General features: G+C 43.3%; 1 protein-coding gene across 3 annotated transcripts in view; it reads left to right on the top strand.

The window, feature by feature from the left end:
• The window catches only part of LOC122188757 (cartilage oligomeric matrix protein), a 30,797-nt gene that overhangs the window by 9,492 nt on the left and 5,293 nt on the right, over nucleotides 1-16,012 (top strand). Inside the window, exons 1-12 of one of the 3 annotated variants that reach the window (XM_042887327.1) lie at nucleotides 1,600-1,714; nucleotides 1,983-2,030; nucleotides 2,097-2,207; nucleotides 4,744-4,854; nucleotides 5,972-6,223; nucleotides 8,194-8,279; nucleotides 10,679-10,730; nucleotides 12,460-12,632; nucleotides 13,881-14,018; nucleotides 14,808-14,885; nucleotides 15,031-15,189; nucleotides 15,768-15,872. In XM_042887327.1, coding sequence (XP_042743261.1) covers nucleotides 6,148-6,223; nucleotides 8,194-8,279; nucleotides 10,679-10,730; nucleotides 12,460-12,632; nucleotides 13,881-14,018; nucleotides 14,808-14,885; nucleotides 15,031-15,189; nucleotides 15,768-15,872 — 867 coding nt within the window. In that variant the 5' untranslated portion in view covers nucleotides 1,600-1,714; nucleotides 1,983-2,030; nucleotides 2,097-2,207; nucleotides 4,744-4,854; nucleotides 5,972-6,147. Of the gene's footprint in view, nucleotides 1-1,593; nucleotides 1,715-1,982; nucleotides 2,208-4,743; nucleotides 4,855-5,971; nucleotides 6,224-8,193; nucleotides 8,280-10,678; nucleotides 10,731-12,459; nucleotides 12,633-13,880; nucleotides 14,019-14,518; nucleotides 14,707-14,807; nucleotides 14,886-15,030; nucleotides 15,190-15,767; nucleotides 15,873-16,012 lie in introns of those variants that run through there. The other 2 variants (XM_042887328.1, XM_042887329.1) reach the window with 2 other exon arrangements.

Below are 16,012 nucleotides of genomic sequence, written 5' to 3'. Positions count from 1 at the left end.
TCTGAGCTCCCACTGGCTCTTGGAGCAATAGTAGCTCATTGTTGCAAATGAGCTTAATCCAGTGTTAGAAGTCTTTATTGTCTATAATAGAAAATGGCATGAATAGTAAAGGAAAAAATGTGAGATGTTTCCTGTAAGGTTTTAACAACCCTCCTGGGTGCATGATTACAACATGTGCTGGGGAATAGTTTTGAGCAGGGTGGCGGTGAGGAGAAGGAGCTCTGGCAGCAATTTACACCCCCATCTGTAAGCCTCGTTACAGCGAGCTGCTTGAGAAGGGAAAGATGGGACACAGCTCTTCTCAGTCTGGATGTGTCACTGCTTTTCAGTCCTTTGCCCTTCTGATTTGTCAGTTTGTCTCTGGCAGGCTTAAATGAGAGGCACAACGAAGCTGAGTGAGGGCTGATATGGAATTTGTGGGCTTACGAAAGCACTTTGCTTGGCCTCCTGCCCTCAGTTTTGTAGAGTTTCAGTTCCAGGTGTTTCGTTCTTTTCAGACAGAGCTATGATGACACCACATCTGACGTATTTTGGAAGGGGATTATCAGTGTGAGACCCAGGAGTGGAGAATATCTGATGGTGCTATGGTCTGTCTACAGATGACAAAGTTCTGGACCATATTTTCAATGAAGAACAATGCTCAGGGTGGTTCTGTATTCAAGATCTCATATTTCAGCCTTTCTTCACATAGACCTCAGACCTACCTTATAGATTTTTCACCAGTCCTGTCACTGGCCTTGTCTCCTACTCTTTCTGATGAGTCCCCAGATGGAGCTGCTAGTAAGTTATGCAGCAGTCTTCCTCAGAAGAATATTGTGGCAATGAAGACTGAAGCATTTGTTGTGTTGGCTGTTTAAGAGCAAAAATAGTGGAAAACCCCAAGTCAGGTCATGCTGGTTCTGTCACTGGTGTTGAGGGCTGAGTTAAGGCTGAAACAAAGAGTTGGAATGTGTTTTCAGCTCATCTGCCTTTTATGTGGGAGTCGTCCCACAAATGTTGGAAGTAATCTCTGCAGCTTTTTTTCAGCTATTTCTGTACCCTATCTTAAAGTTGTTGGTGTTTTCTCACATTCTAAAACTCTTAAGAAATTGGTCAGGGAAAAACTGATGTCCCATTAAAAGTCAGATTTTCAGATGCAGAAAGGGTAAAAGAAAGCAAATTCCTAATAGTGTTGCAGGAATAAGCAGCAAAGCTGACCCTTCTGAGCTCTAATCTTCAAGGATGGCCTCATTTTCTGTACTCTGATGCAGTGACCTCCTCTCAGGGGACTTCCCTGTCACAGGGTTCCAATTGATTTGATGCTGCAGCTGTGGCCACTGTTATGGCATTCTGCTTATAGCCACAGTAGATTGCCTAACTGTTTTTAGTTCCTCTAAATGACTTCACTGATATTACTCAAATTCCATTAGTAGAGTAGAAAACGAGGAGAATTAATGATAAAGTTAACGTAGTGCACCATGGAGCCGTGTCCATTTATTATATTTTTGCAGGCTTGGTTCTCTGTCATTGCAGTTTGCCATTGATTAATTGAAAGGAACATTAAAAGTACTTATAAAAGGTCTTCGGTCAACTTCAGTATCTTGCTTCCCTTAGAGATTTGAAGTTAAGAGACATAAACCAGATTTCAGCAAGCTGTAACTCTTCAAACCAGTCACAGAGCACGACCTTGAATGGATGATTGCATCTTGCACTGAATGAAGCATGTGGAGAGGAGGTGAGGCTGTTATTCTGTATTGACTGATGGAGTTTTCTTACAATATTTGCTTCACTGTACATTTTGATGTCAAATAGTGAATCTGCCTTTCCTAAAGCACTGGTGTTGTTATTTGCATTACTTAGTTCCGACCTAAACTTTGTTACCTTGGGGCCACAAATAGTTCTAAACATAAATCATTTAAGAATCCTGTTTGTTGAGACTGTGTTTTAGCAACAGATGAAATAAGTGTTTGTACATAACCAAGCTGTAAAATCATGTTTTGCAGATTTCTGAAGATAGAAGTTTGTTTTGACTGGAAACACTCAGCAGAAAGGTAGGACAGGACCAATGATTCTGCTCACTGCTGGGCATGACCTTCACTGTCCACTCCTTTCCACAGTATCCATCTTTAGAATTTGCAAATGTTCATCCATGGCATTCAGAATGAGGAGATGCTGAGAAGTTCTAATGTACTGAGCTTAATACTGATCTACACGTGAGTGAAATGGAAGTGAGTATTGAGTGAATGTGTCAGCTTGGTTCAACTCCATTTGTAATCTCACAGTCCACCCGAACAGAGAATGCATCTTCCATGACATTGACAATTTTATTCGTGGTGGCATGTAATAAAAATTATGACTGACTATGATTTAGTTCAGACTTCAGGACTCACAGTTGACAGTCTGCAATGACTGTGACCATTTTTTTATCTCCACCTTTTACAGTGGATGTATGAAAGCTGGAAACCTAGCTTTAATGTGTGAGCATTAGCAGGCTCATGTAAAACTACTGAAATGAAATGCATGTCTTCTCATATATAATGTTTTAAAGAAGGTACTGATCTGCTCTGTTTGCACAGTAAGAAAAACAGTGGGCCTAAAGAGCATCCCTTGGAAACATTTTCTAGCAGTGGGAATACAAAGCATTGGAAGCTTCCTGAGCTGGTTGTGGAGCTTCCATCACTGGAGGCATTGAAGAACAAGGCAGAGAAATCTGACTCAAGAATGCCATAGATACTATTGATCCCCTTTGGGAGAGAAGGTGGAAAATATTTTAAAATCCTTACTGGTTATCTTCTAGAATGATTTTGTTTCTTATGGCCATAAATATATAAGAATAACTGCAAAACACTTCGCATGCTACTTTGGAGACTGGAGGTGTTTTTCACTTATTTTTAGAACTTGACCTTAAGACTGAAAAATAACTTTTTCCTTCTGACTTTTGTTCTTTGCCTGGCAAACTTTAGTTAAAAACACAGAGATGGAAAATATTTAAACTTTTAACTAGCATGAGCTTTTCTTTTTGTTGTTTGTTTGTGTGCTAGCTCATTTGTGATGTCAACTCCAGTCAGGGGAAAAAGGTGTAACTAACTTGGCACTGCACAGAGTGCAAAAACAGTTATGCCAAAGCCCACATAAACACTATCTACTGCTCAGTGTTATTAATTTATTTTTATCAGTAATACTTAAAAAAAAACCATGCTATTGACAAACCTGGAAGATGTTTCCCCATCAGATAATAATAATAAGTTCAAGTGTATCATCCAGTCTTCAACTTGCCCTTTTACACAGGAGCAGGTACCCAGAATGAATCACGTCATGACTGAACGCTTTCTGACCTACTGTTGTGTGTTGAAGCAGCATTACAGCAATGATTTATGGGATTTCTGGCCCTTAGATCCGAATATAGAAAGATGAAGAATGAGTCCAAGGAAAATAAGGGTAGGAATGACCTCATTTTGTGGAGACACCATGTCTTGGTCAGCTTCAGAAAGCTGTGAAGAAATGAGCTGCCTTTTTCTCTGTGCAATTATTTTATCACCATCAGTGAAAAGGTCCCAGAATCTGTTGCAGAATAAAGAGAAGTGACTTCAGGTTTCTAGAACATAAAGATACACTGATGGCTGCCTTCATATGCAGAAGACATCATTTATAATTAGCGCAGTGTAAATATAATAGGCCTTGGTTCAGTTCATTTGAAGTAAGTGATCAGTAAGCACTATTTTGTCAGCATCCTGTCCCACACCAGTTGTTGCTGAGGAAAACTGATGTCATTTCTGAGCAGTGAATATTCCTGACATCACTGAGTTTGAGGACTTGCAGCTTCTAAATACCAGCAGTTTCTGTCTTGTGCTGTAATGTATCAGCAGACATGTAGAGGTAACATGCTTCATGTGTTCAGTTCAATCTCCAGCCTCCACTAATAAATTAATTATAAGTGACTTTTGGAAGGGAAAACAGATGGTGATGAGCTTGCAGATTGTCACCTAAGTTCTCCTTTGCCTCCCTATGAAGCGAGCCAGCATCTCTGCTGGTAGCCTGTAATGTTTTAAATCCTTTGACTTGCAGCTTGTCCATACAATGTATTGGAAAGAGTGAGGTTCTCTGCTTACCACTCATCCTTCACGGTGACTTGAAGAGTTTGGGAGCTTTCTTCTTTTTCTGCCAATTATTTGAATTTCTTCAGTCCGCATTAAAACCGAAGGAAATAGTCTAACTTCTCTGCATTCTGACTTTGAGTTAGTTTGAATGCTGAATAATGGGCATAACTTCAGAACTTGTGAATTTTACACAAAACGTGATCACCAGTTTATAGTATTGCAGCAGGGTTTGTGATTCTGAGCAGCTGAAAGTGTTCAGCAAAAGGCTGAGCTCTGTGCAGGAGAATCATGTCTCCTCTTGACACATTGCTCTTCCTGGATGCAAACACTGCTCCCTTGTTGGCTGGGGGTCACGCTGTTTTACAAGCTAGCTTCACATGGCCTCAAAAATGGTTGTTTCTAGGCAGCCCATACCTCTGCTGAAAAAATGGTTTCCTTTTTTTGGCCTCTCAAGGCTTAGAAACATGCAAGTATCCAGTTATTTAGATAATGGGCTTTCAAGCAACATCTTTATTAGGTGTCTGAGTTTAAGGCTTTTTGAATGTAGGTTTATTTGGTTCTATGTCTTGATACCATCAGGTAATGCTCCATTTGGATAGCAGAGAATGTATTCATATTTTATGTGCCTTGTATTAAATGGTTCCTTTTTTTTCCCCACTTACCACAGGAAATAAACCATGGTCGATTTGATCTTTGGATTCACAACCAGAAGTCACTTGCTGTGCATAACATGAGGTGACATGTTCCAGACAAGAAGAATCATGGAAATGCCACCTAGGTAAGGTGGGCAAACTAACTTAATGTTTAGTATAAATTTACTTGGTGAGAAAATGTAAAATCTGTCTGCTGCAGCACTCCTGTAATATAAAAGTAACACTTGTCTGCATACTGTGCTGAACATGCGTGCTCAGCAGTGCCTGCAGGACTGCACGGTTACCTTCAAGAACTGTGCATAGCCACAGGGATGGGAACTTCTTCCTGAATATGGGAGGTCTGAGGCCAAAATGAGGACAAAAGCCTTCTGTCCATTCTGTCAATATCCAAATATTCTGCTTCTATAACACTTTAAAGACTGAACTACTGTTTTCTGGGGCTTTCCTGTCTGTGGTGTCCCGAAGGATTTTGGATGATCAGCACACTAATAGATTTCATAATCAAACAGTGAGAATGTGTGATCAAGAATTTCACTGCTCTGCAGACTCACCTTTTTGACAGGCTGTGGTTTAACTTGCAGTTTCCTTCATGTAATAGCTTTAAGATTTTTGGGGGGCAAATTTTCTTTGGCTGCCCTGGACGGATTTCTCCATCTGCTCTGTGTCCTCTGGTGCAAAGTGCTGGATTTAGACTGACTGAGGGAAACTGCTGGACTGAGGCTCATTCTTTCACAGACAAGAAGCAGCACAGTCTCCCTTCCTTTCATGCTGTCACCTCTGCACTGCATCCTTCTTTTAGAAAAGCCTGGGTAGGGGAGAAATGAAAATGTCAGCCTCTAAGGACCGGTCCATTCGCCAGATCCCTTATTGAAAATGGTGTGATAGCCCCTCTTTGGAACTGAAAGATGACTCAGTAATTCTACCCCAAGCGTGAGTGGTAAAGCTGCCTTGGGGCGTTTTGAGAGCCTTTTCTGAAACTCCACTGGGGTCCAGATGTCTCGTAGCTTTTGTGATCTTGTGAGTAGTTTTAGAAGGAAAATCTGTGAGGTTTAGGGATATGAATCATCCGTCTATCCTGTGTCCATGAAGAAGAAATAAAAACCTTGGTCCAAAAAAAATCCATTTAATTCTGGAATTTTCTGACCTATTTTGGTGCAAGCCGATCTAAAAAAAAAAAAATTAAGCTACTCTCCTGATGAGTTTCTCATATTGTTTACTTTTGTAACGTTCTCTGTGGACTAGCAGCCAGAAATGACGTCCACCCGTCGTCCAGCATCAGAGAATAAGAACTTCAGAGGAAGGAATGCAACTTCATAAATAGGAAACCACAGATACTAATGGGGAGCAGAGGCAAACCTGCAGGTTAAAAAGTAGTTGCAAGAGAAGCTCATACATCCACACTGCGTGGAGATTCAAAGATGATTTCAGCTCTAGCCTTTGTTTTTCTCCTCTGCCTCTCCTGCCCTTTTTCATCATGTCAGCAGAGAAGAGCAGGTAAGAAATTCTGATTTTCTCTATATTTTCTGCACTCTGTTTTCTAGGCTGCTCTCAATGTTCTGTTTTGCAGCAGGGGATGAGCAAGAAGATAACATTTCAGCTACATCTGCTGAAGCCTGAAAGCTGTGCTTAGGGATTTTGTAGTCCTGCATGAAACTTGAAGCCGAACTTCGTAAATGTTCAGTCTTAGATTTTCCCCCTCTTTCCTGCCTAATTAGTGATGTATTTTTAACAAAAGCATTTATCTTGGGGCAAATGGCAATGTTGTGTTCTGTAATGACCTACAAGAGACAATTTATATTAATCTGTGTTGCATGTGATTAAGCAAAAAGCTCATGCAGGATGTTCTGTAGCAGGAGCCTTGGATATTCTCTCTGCTTGTGCATCTAGAGCTTAGAGTAGCCCTAATTTCTAGGAACTTAGCCATGCTTACTTCAGCTTAATTCATTACAGAAGTTCCACTTCTCTCAACAGCCTGTTAGGGGACGTTCAGCATCAAGAACTGTACCAAGAGAATCAAATGCATGCTGGTGGAAAGAGAGTGAGCCCATAGAGAAAGGTGCATCGTAACAGAAATGTCTGCAAGTGTATAGATTTAGTTTGGGAATTGCTCCTGACTCATTATTGTGAATTTGAAACTTAAAACACATTTAAAAAAAAAACTAATTTTGAGATATATCTTGCTATAAGGAATGGAAAATTCTTCCATAACAAAAATAACAAAGCTGCCTGAAGTCTTGAAATAGAGCTTATTCAAAACTCCTTTTTGAAGTTCAAACTATGTGCAAGCTCCTTGTTTTCAGTAAAATAAGGAATGTCATTTTCATTCACTCTATCTTAGAACTTGCAGTGCTTTCTATTTAGTTCCCAAACCAAAAAGTACTGGAGAAGGTACAAATATTCCTCAAGTCCTCTTGGTTCTGTGCGGGGAAACCCACGAGGCTTTCAGGCTCATGTATCACCTGAGCTGTGCTCAGCAGCAGGGCTGACACGCTGCCTCTGGTGCTGGCACAGTCTTCATGCCTGGAAGAAGCAGACCCCAACTGCAGCTACTTCCCCCTGCTTGTTTGCCTCGTGTTTGGTAGAAGACACTGCTATTCCTGTCTTCAGAAAGATTTGCTTGCACTGTAGGGAAGGTGTGACGTCTGTTAGTAGATTCATTAATCTAGGAAAGCTTTGAGAAACAAGGCTGTGCTTTCTCATGGCAGTCAGGAGAATGCTGGAGTTGAACTTTCTGCCCAGTTGTTTTTAAATATTCATATTTTCATATATATTTTTAGAAACAGTAAGCAACTTCCATTCATTCTTTCAGAGCTAAGATGAAGAGCGTGGACTAGATGTTTAGCATGCCTCAGTAGCTGAGGCAAGTCTACAATCTATTATCTGAGAAGGAAAACTCACGCATGGGTGCAGATGTACCTTTTGTGTCCCAAAGCCACTGCAAAGCAATCTGAAACTACCCAAAATGAACCCAGCTTTGTGCAGCAAGAAGTCTGAGCCTCGAGAACAGGCAATGTAACAGCTGAGGTGCTAGTTTTCCACATTCACTGCTTGGCAGCACATTTGGGATAGACTCAGCAAAGAGCTTTGATTTACCTGTGCCCTTCAGAGTAACTTTCACAGCACTGAATTATTAATTTGCTTCTTTTGGCAGCAAAGGCTTCCAACGTGTGAACTGCTCAGACGATGCCAGATTAACAGCTACCACAACTTGGCTGCCAGGACAATTTGTTTGCTGAGAGGTAGCTGTTACCTGAGTGACAAGCTTGGCTGATTATCACCACCAAGAGCAAATCCTTGCTTGTGTGCAAGTCTTTATTACTTCCAAGCAAGCCTCCAGTTAGGAACTGGGAGAAACTGGTGTCGAGGGTTCTGTGTCTTTAATATTAAATATAAGTTCACGATATCGGTTGATTTGTACTGCTAACAGCTCTTCTGTGTTTTTCCCAACCATTGTGTCTTGGTAGGAATTGAAGTTGGGCCTGAAATGCTGGAAGAGATGAGAGAAACTAACCGTGTGTTAATGGAAGTTCGAGACTTGTTGAAACAGCAGGTAAGTGAGGAAGGGATCTGATCCTTGTTTGGTGCTCAAGATCAGTCACTGAATCTTCTGCCTTCAGTGCTGAGTTCTGGGACGAGGAGGCCTGTGTAGGGTGATAGAATTATTGCTCTGAACAACAGGGTCAAGAGGTGGTCTCACAATTAGGTCTGTTGTTCTGAGAAAAAGTAGATTCATCTGATTCTGCTGCTTGGAACTATGTCTGCTGACAGGCAGTGTATGCAGAGAATGAGCTCTTAAAAAAAAAAAAAGACACACAGTAGAAGTGTATTTAACTGGAAAAACAAGTCAGTTTTTCCTTGGTTTTGTGGGCACTTGAAATCAGTAACGTCCAAAGTTGGAAGGTGGAAGAGACCTTTCAGCTGTCCGTTAGGGTCCTGGAAAGAAAACTATATGGAGTCTAAACAAGCCCTGTATTCACTTTCCTCTTGTTGTTTTAATCCTAAGCCTTTCTGGCTCTGGTATTTTCTTAGGGAATTTGGAACTTCTTGGGTGCTCAGATCCTTTCCCCTTTTAACGAGGAGATGGTGGTTTGTCTGGTCAACTCTTTTAGGTATAGAAAAAGGTTCCGTTCTCCCTTTATCCATTCTGGGAGCTGAGGGCAGCAGCTTTGGCCTGCCAGCTAATTGGAATGGCAGACAGGCCTGTGTGCCAGTGCAAACTGGGCGGCCTGTAATCTGCAAAAACATCTGTTGCATTGAGTTACTCTCAAATTTCAGGCTTCTGCATAAATACCCAGTGTTTACTAGGAATCAGGTCAGACATGGTTCCTGGCAGCCTGGAGCAATGATTTCCAGTGTTCCCTTCCAGCTTAGCGCTTACACTCCATATAGATTTTCTATTTGTTCTTTCTCTCACTCTTGCCACCTACTTTTTTTTCTTTTTTTTTTTTTTAATCCATGGGCTTTTTTTAATGGCACTTTCAAGCAAACTCTTCCCGAGAACACAAACTGACACTTGTCACTGGGAAGCCAGGAGGAGGCAGTTCATGACGTCTTCATTTGTGCAAAGATTTTCTAAAACTCACTTTTTCTTGATTCATCATCTAGAGATGCTGGCAGTCAGGACAGCAAAAGACGTAATAATGAAAGCCCAGGTCTCATCTCCTGAGCCAAAGGCTGAAGAGTTCTCAGCACAAAGGAACCTCTGATATTCATGAGCAGCTCCCCCACATCTCCCCTCTGCGTTCTGTCACCCACTCTAATGGGACACATTCTGGGGATTTGGGTTAGCCATACCTCTGCATTAACTGTTCAAAATACATAACCCTGACCACGTTGGAGGAAAGAGAGAATCGAACATAGAATGAAATCTTGCTGCCAGTGGAAGCTGGCAGAGAGACACGAGCAGATGATTTTGTCCAAGTACGAAGTGAAACGTCTTTAATAGTGGAAACACGAAGTCCATAGGGCATGTAGGGGTGGTCACACACTGTGCCTGAGCATTGGCTGTCAAAAGCCAATAAGGCTTTTTCAGGAAAGAAGCCTGCTAAGGTTTCTGTCTAAGATGCTACAGTCGTGAACATTTTAGCTTATTTTTGCCTGTCCCAAATTCCAACAGCATCTTTTCACTGCCAATGCGACAGATAATCTCTTTGTTGAAGAAAGCTTGAAGGAATAGGAGGCTAGAGGAGAACAGAGGAAGTCTGGAATAAGGAGCCTTTGTGAATAGGTTCAAAATGTCTCTATACCAAAAAATGGTACAAATGAGGTCAGAGGCGACCTGTGTTTTATAGAAGTGGCACACAGGAGATCCTTTCCCTGACTTTGTCTATACAGTGTCTGAGCTGCAGATCACAGAGTCATAGAATCACTAAGGTTGGGAAAGACCTCCAAGATCACCCAGTCCAACTGTCTACCTACCACCACAATTTCCCCATTAAAACGCGTCCCTCATTACCACATCTTGAACACTTCCAGGGATGGTGACTCAACCAATTCCTTGGGCAGCCCATTCCAGAGCCTGACCACTCTTTTGGAGAAGAAATTTTTCCTAACATCCAACGTGAATCTCCCCTGGCACAACTTGAGGCCATTCCCTCTAATCCTAAATGATGCACACCTCTCTAGAACTGTTAATTCAGATTTTCTAGAGAAGAAGACACAAGTGAAGTAGATTCCTTTCTGTCCATGGCACTTCGTTGTGTGTTTTGAGTGTTTCTGGCATCTGTAATAGAACAGTTTTATCTAGCTAGCCTGTAGGAATACTCCAGTAGGGAGAACAAGCCACCTCAGCTTCCACAATGTCTACAGCATAGACTTTGGGGTAAGAATTAATTTGTCTGTAAGTAGCTGTGCACTCTCAGACACCCTGTTTTCTGACAGTGGGACCATTAGCTTGCGTGGCAGCAGAACTCAGCCTTTGGCCAAGTGGTGATTCTTGTTTTCTTCCAGATTAAGGAGATAACATTCCTGAAGAACACAGTCATGGAGTGTGATGCCTGTGGTGAGTTACTGAGTTGAGCCCTATATTCAGCTGTTTCCTCCATGTGCTTCATACCTTTGTGTCCAAACAAGTAGTAAAACGCCATGTGTGACCATCTGCCCTAAGGAATTGGCTTGTTTCACAGCCACCCGAGTGGCAGAGAGTAATACTTGGTGTTAGTGATGCTTTTTTTCCCCCGTGGCATTCTGCACACATGGAGCAGCGTTGCGTGCTGATCTCACGGTTCAGTGGCAATTGCAGTTATTACCCCTTTGCTGAGCATGGAGTGCAGAAGCAGCATGAAAAATCTCATATCTTCCCAGCAAATCTTCTGCGTTTGCTCACGTCCACAGTTTCTAAAATAAACTTTATTAACGGGTCTGTGACATGCAGTGCTGTGCTTCTCAGGGTAGCTGTGTTCAGAAAGCTGCCCAACCCCATTTCTTATAGCCCAGCCCATGGCCTGTGTTAGGATTGCCTGGGAATGCACACCGGCTGTCCTGCGGGACACAGCTGGCTACTCTTGAGCTGAGCATGGAAGAGAACATCACCCCCAGGAGGCACTGCTCTGCTACTCGTTCCATCTAATGTTGTCACCTTCCAAGCAAAAAGGGTGTTTACAGAGGATTCAGGAAACAGGGTCATAAATTCTCCCATGTACATCTTGCCCTCTGTTCCTTGCTAAATGGTTTTTCTGGACTGGAACTTGCTTCCAATCGATCTGACTTGCAGAAAGCACGGTTCGTGGAGATGCTCTGTTATTTGCCAGTACATTTGAAGGGCGGAGCAAGAACTGTTTCTCCATTTGGAGAGATTGTACTTTTGCTGGAAAAGAGATTAGCCAAAGCTTCTGGGACCTGTAGTGCAGAAATGTATTCATCCACACCAATTGTTTTAGTAACTCACTCATAAAGCTGTCTTGAACTTTCTCTCTGTTACCTGATCTCTGACTTCCCCACTCGGTTTGTGCTGTTTGTGTGTTCTTCCCTGTACTTCTTGTGGTAGAATTGGAGCTGCTTTTCACCATGCATTGAACGATGTGGCTCACAGCAGTTATATGTGCTTCTCTTATTGTTTCTCAGAAAGAGCAGCATTAAGAGAGAAAGCCTCTGTTTTAGTGAAGATTTTATTGGTGCTAATATAGAGTGTTGGGTTTTCTGTTTGTTTGTTTCAGATTTTTAAAACCAGGCTATTAAGCCAGAGAAAGAGAAGGAAAAAGTCCCCTAGGGCAGTGCATGTGGGAGATCAGTGACAACTCTAGCTTCTAGAAAGTTTATTCACAGTCCTGAGTTAGTCTTCAGTGAAGTTTTGGCTTCCAGCCCTCTGCAGCACTTCCCAGACTCCAGCCTGTGCTGTGTGGGTTGTGCTTCAGCCAGGTGTCTGGGTCTGTGCTTCCAGTGGGATGTAGATGCAGAGGAACCAGGGAGAGAACTGTTCTCTGTGGAACTCCAAAAGCAAAGGCATTACACGAAAAGGAGGGCAGCACGACAGGAGTTTTGGAATAGGAGGGAAGACTTCTGGATTAATTCATTTATTTTGGTCTGCTCTGACTCAGAGATCAGTCCAGCTGCTGCTTCTGGCTTCCTTTTTCTCTGTTTGCAAAGCAGAGCTGCAGCTGCTTAACTCTTAAAAAGCTACAAGGAAACGTCCTGTGGATGAGACACACTGAAATCTCCTGAGACAACAGGACCAGCTTTGGGTAGGGTCTGGCAAAGATAACTCCTTCCTTCATCTTGCTTTTGTCCCCTAGGCATACACACTGAAGCGACAGGCCCTCTCATCACTGTGACACAGTTTAACAGATGTGTCCCAAACCCCTGCTTCCCTGGAGTGCCCTGCACTGAGACCAGCACTGGCTTCCGCTGCGGACCCTGTCCCCCAGGTTACTCAGGGAATGGGTCCCAGTGCACAGACATCAATGAGGTAAGAAACAAGGAGGATGGGCTGGCAGTCACAAAGTGGCCTCGCTTGTCTTGAAGTGCTGCGAGTTCATCTTGTGGCTGCAGAGGAAAGCCTTGCAATTCCCCTAGGAGCTGCAGTTCAACACAAACATCATTTCAGTGGAACAAAGTCTGTTCCTCACCCTGCCTCAGTCTGTGTCCATGTTGATTTTATATCCAGTACAGCAAGGCATTTATTTCTAAAAAAGACAGGCTCCAATAAAATAAATCTTTTGGTTGCAGAAAGGTGATTGTGGAATACTAAAAAAATCCCCTTTGGCCTTAAAATCTTTTGAGCTAGTGGCTGATGAGTTGTTAGAGATAAGATTTATTATGTGTGGAGCAGAATCAAATGCTATCCAAATACTCCTTTATACAGTAAATCTTAGCACACCACATGTATTGCTTCATTTCTGCCTTGAAATTAAACCTTGCTAGGCAGATATTGTTTCACTTTTTTCTTCTTTTACATTCAGTGTGGTATTTAATCATGTTTATTTTGTCTGTATTCAAAGCTTTACTCAGCCATTCATTTTCTGTCTCCAAAAGGTTCCTTAGTTCTGTGGTTCCCAAGTCGTAGTCTCATTCTCCACTGTTAGTCCATCTTACAAAGCCATACCACCTCTGTGGCATTTATAGCAGTTTAAAAACCTGCTGAACCTAAGAAGGTTCACAGGACATTTTGAGGCTGATGATAATCTGTTAGCCACCAAAATGTGGAAAGTGCTGTATCAATGGAAAGCATCTGCTAGCACAGAGCATAAGAATTCAGTGAAAATAATCATGTGTTGGAGGAATAAAGCAGGCAGCAATATCAGCTTTGGAAGCATAATTGCTTCCCAGAGTAGTAAACAAACAACTGTTGTTGTTTTTCAAAGGCAGTTTAAGAAATTACCCAGTTCTCTGGATTCAGAGACTGCCAGGAAGAAGAGTGTGAAGTGAAGCCAGCACTTTGCCTGGGCAATTGATGTCACCTACAAAGAATTAGTCTTGAGATTTTATTTGTTTTACTTGTCTGCACATTCTGAGAAATGAACAACTGAGGCTGGGAAGCTGCATTTTCCACTTGTAAGGAAAGCCAGCAACTTCTATGCATTTTTGTTTTGTTCTTAGAAAATAAAAGCACAATAGCTGGATCTTACCCAGCAGGGCCTGCTTTGGGAACTGCCTTCACAACTGGCCCTGAGCGAGCCTGCCTCACAGTTCTGTACAACTTCCTTCTTGTTTACAGTGCAGTGCAAACCCCTGCTTCCCAAAGGTCCAGTGCATTAACACTGCTCCTGGCTTCCGCTGTGATCCTTGCCCTCCTGGCTTCACTGGGCAAACGGTCGAAGGAGTTGGACTAGCTTATGCCAGGGCCAACAAACAGGTAAGGCACAGAAACTCCTCCTTCAGAAACCATCCGACTCTTTCCCCTCTGTTACTGTAATTAATTCAAGGGTCCTGGAGCCCTCAGAGAAATTGGAGGGAACTACAAGATAGCTGTGTCATACTGGTGGTAAGGTTGATGCAGTGACAGCAAAGAGTTGCCAAGGCCATCGGAGCACGTCAGCAGCAAAGCACCCCGCTCTTAGATCCCAGTGCTGCCGAACTGATGCTGGTCAGAAGGCCACGACTGTGACAGATGTGAGGCTGTGAATCCAGCCGGAGGAATCCCCCATGTTTTGAGGGGTTTGATGCAGCTGGTGGGTACCCAGCTCCTTGTATGGACAGATCCTGTCAGATTAAAACTCAAAAAACAAAGGAAAGCTAACACCTCGTCCTACCATGGTATATAAGAACATACTGACAAAAGCAAGAATGGCTTGCAGCTTGTGTTATTTAGAGAGCTGCTAACTGGACATAGGACACAGTCTTTGACCTTCTTGCTCCACTTACCCTCTTCTATCCTTTTATAGTGAGCAGATATGCTGACAGCTCAGCTCAGAGCTAAGCTATTTCATCAGGCTAAAATCTCTGGTCAGCCTTTAGAGGGTGGACACCGTGCTTGGGGTCAGGAATGTTTCTGGGACTTGGCTCAATCTTGTCTCAAGGAAAACTCTGAGCTCTCAGTGCCAGTAAGGCGTGCTGGGAGCTTTGTTTCTGCAGTCATTCTGCAATCTGACCATCATACCTGTTGAAGAGTGAATTTAATGTCTATTTTGTTCTTCCTGGGTAGGTTTGCACTGACATCAATGAATGTGAGACAGGTGCTGCCAGAAATTGCGTCCCGAATTCTATCTGTATCAATACACGGGTAAGTACTACTGAAAAGCCTCACAGAAATCCCCCTTCCCTGGGTTCTGGGGCCTCTGTTACTGTGGCAATCCAGCACCTGAGGAGAGGTTACAGGAGAAGTTTGCCCAGACTCACAGTTAATTCCCTATTACTTTTTCCTACAGGGATCCTACAAGTGCGGAGCTTGTAAACCTGGCTTTGTTGGGGATCAAATCACCGGCTGCAAGAGCCAGACAGGGAGACTCTGCCCTAACGGCGAAGTCAGCCCGTGCCACGAGAAAGCACAGTGCATCGTGGAGCGGGACGGCTCCATCTCCTGCGCGGTAAGGCCGAGCCTCCCTGCCCTGCGATCCGCTCGCTGCCGTTTCTCCTGCGCTGTGCTCGCTCTCCCGGGTCTGCCACTGCCCTCTCCTGGAGAGCATTGCCTTGTCGGCTCCCAGTGCTCCCTGCTGACACCTGGGCTGCGGCGATCTCCCTGGGTGACCTCAGGGGTGTGCGCTGCTCCCGACACCTCAGATTCTCTGTGCTGTTAGTTTGGGTTTGTTTGCTGTTTTTATTTTGTTCTTGTTTTCAATTGTTTTAAGCGCTTTAAATCTTAAGTCTTGGAGCATTACTCGCAGCTGAAAAAGCAGACAAACCATTCAATCTCCTGATCCAAAGTTCTGCTGATGCATCTGTCCGTATGATCTTAGAAACAAGCAGAGAATTGTATTTGAGTTACTTGAAAATGCCATTTTCAGCTGAAGTGTCTCTTTCAGGTGACATTTCACCTGTAGAGCATTGCGTATCTGGCTTTGCAGTGTGTTCTGCTGGTTCTCATGCAAAGCCTTCAGTTTTGGAAGCATTACCCCTACCAGGGGACTCACCAGCAGCCTCGCTTCGTTTATCTGCTCTCTTCCAGTGCCTTGTGGGGTGGGCAGGGAATGGCTACATCTGTGGGAAGGATACAGACATTGATGGAGTCCCTGATGAAAAGCTGCGCTGCTCTGACAAGAAGTGCCGCAAGGTGAGGTGCAGTTCTCACAGATTTAGTTAGAAACAGTCCATCATGGGAACGCTGAGCCAGAAGTGGGTGATTCCTATTTGAGGGCAGGCCTCACCCTGCCTTTGATGCTGTTGAAATCCTGCTCAGCGTGCAGAATTCAG

This window comes from Lagopus leucura, unplaced genomic scaffold (genome assembly GCF_019238085.1).
Source record: "Lagopus leucura isolate 7727_CA_CO unplaced genomic scaffold, USGS_WTPT01 Super-Scaffold_100081, whole genome shotgun sequence".
NCBI classification, from domain to species: Eukaryota; Metazoa; Chordata; class Aves; order Galliformes; family Phasianidae; genus Lagopus; species Lagopus leucura.
This window is presented reverse-complemented; position numbering and strand designations above follow the sequence as displayed.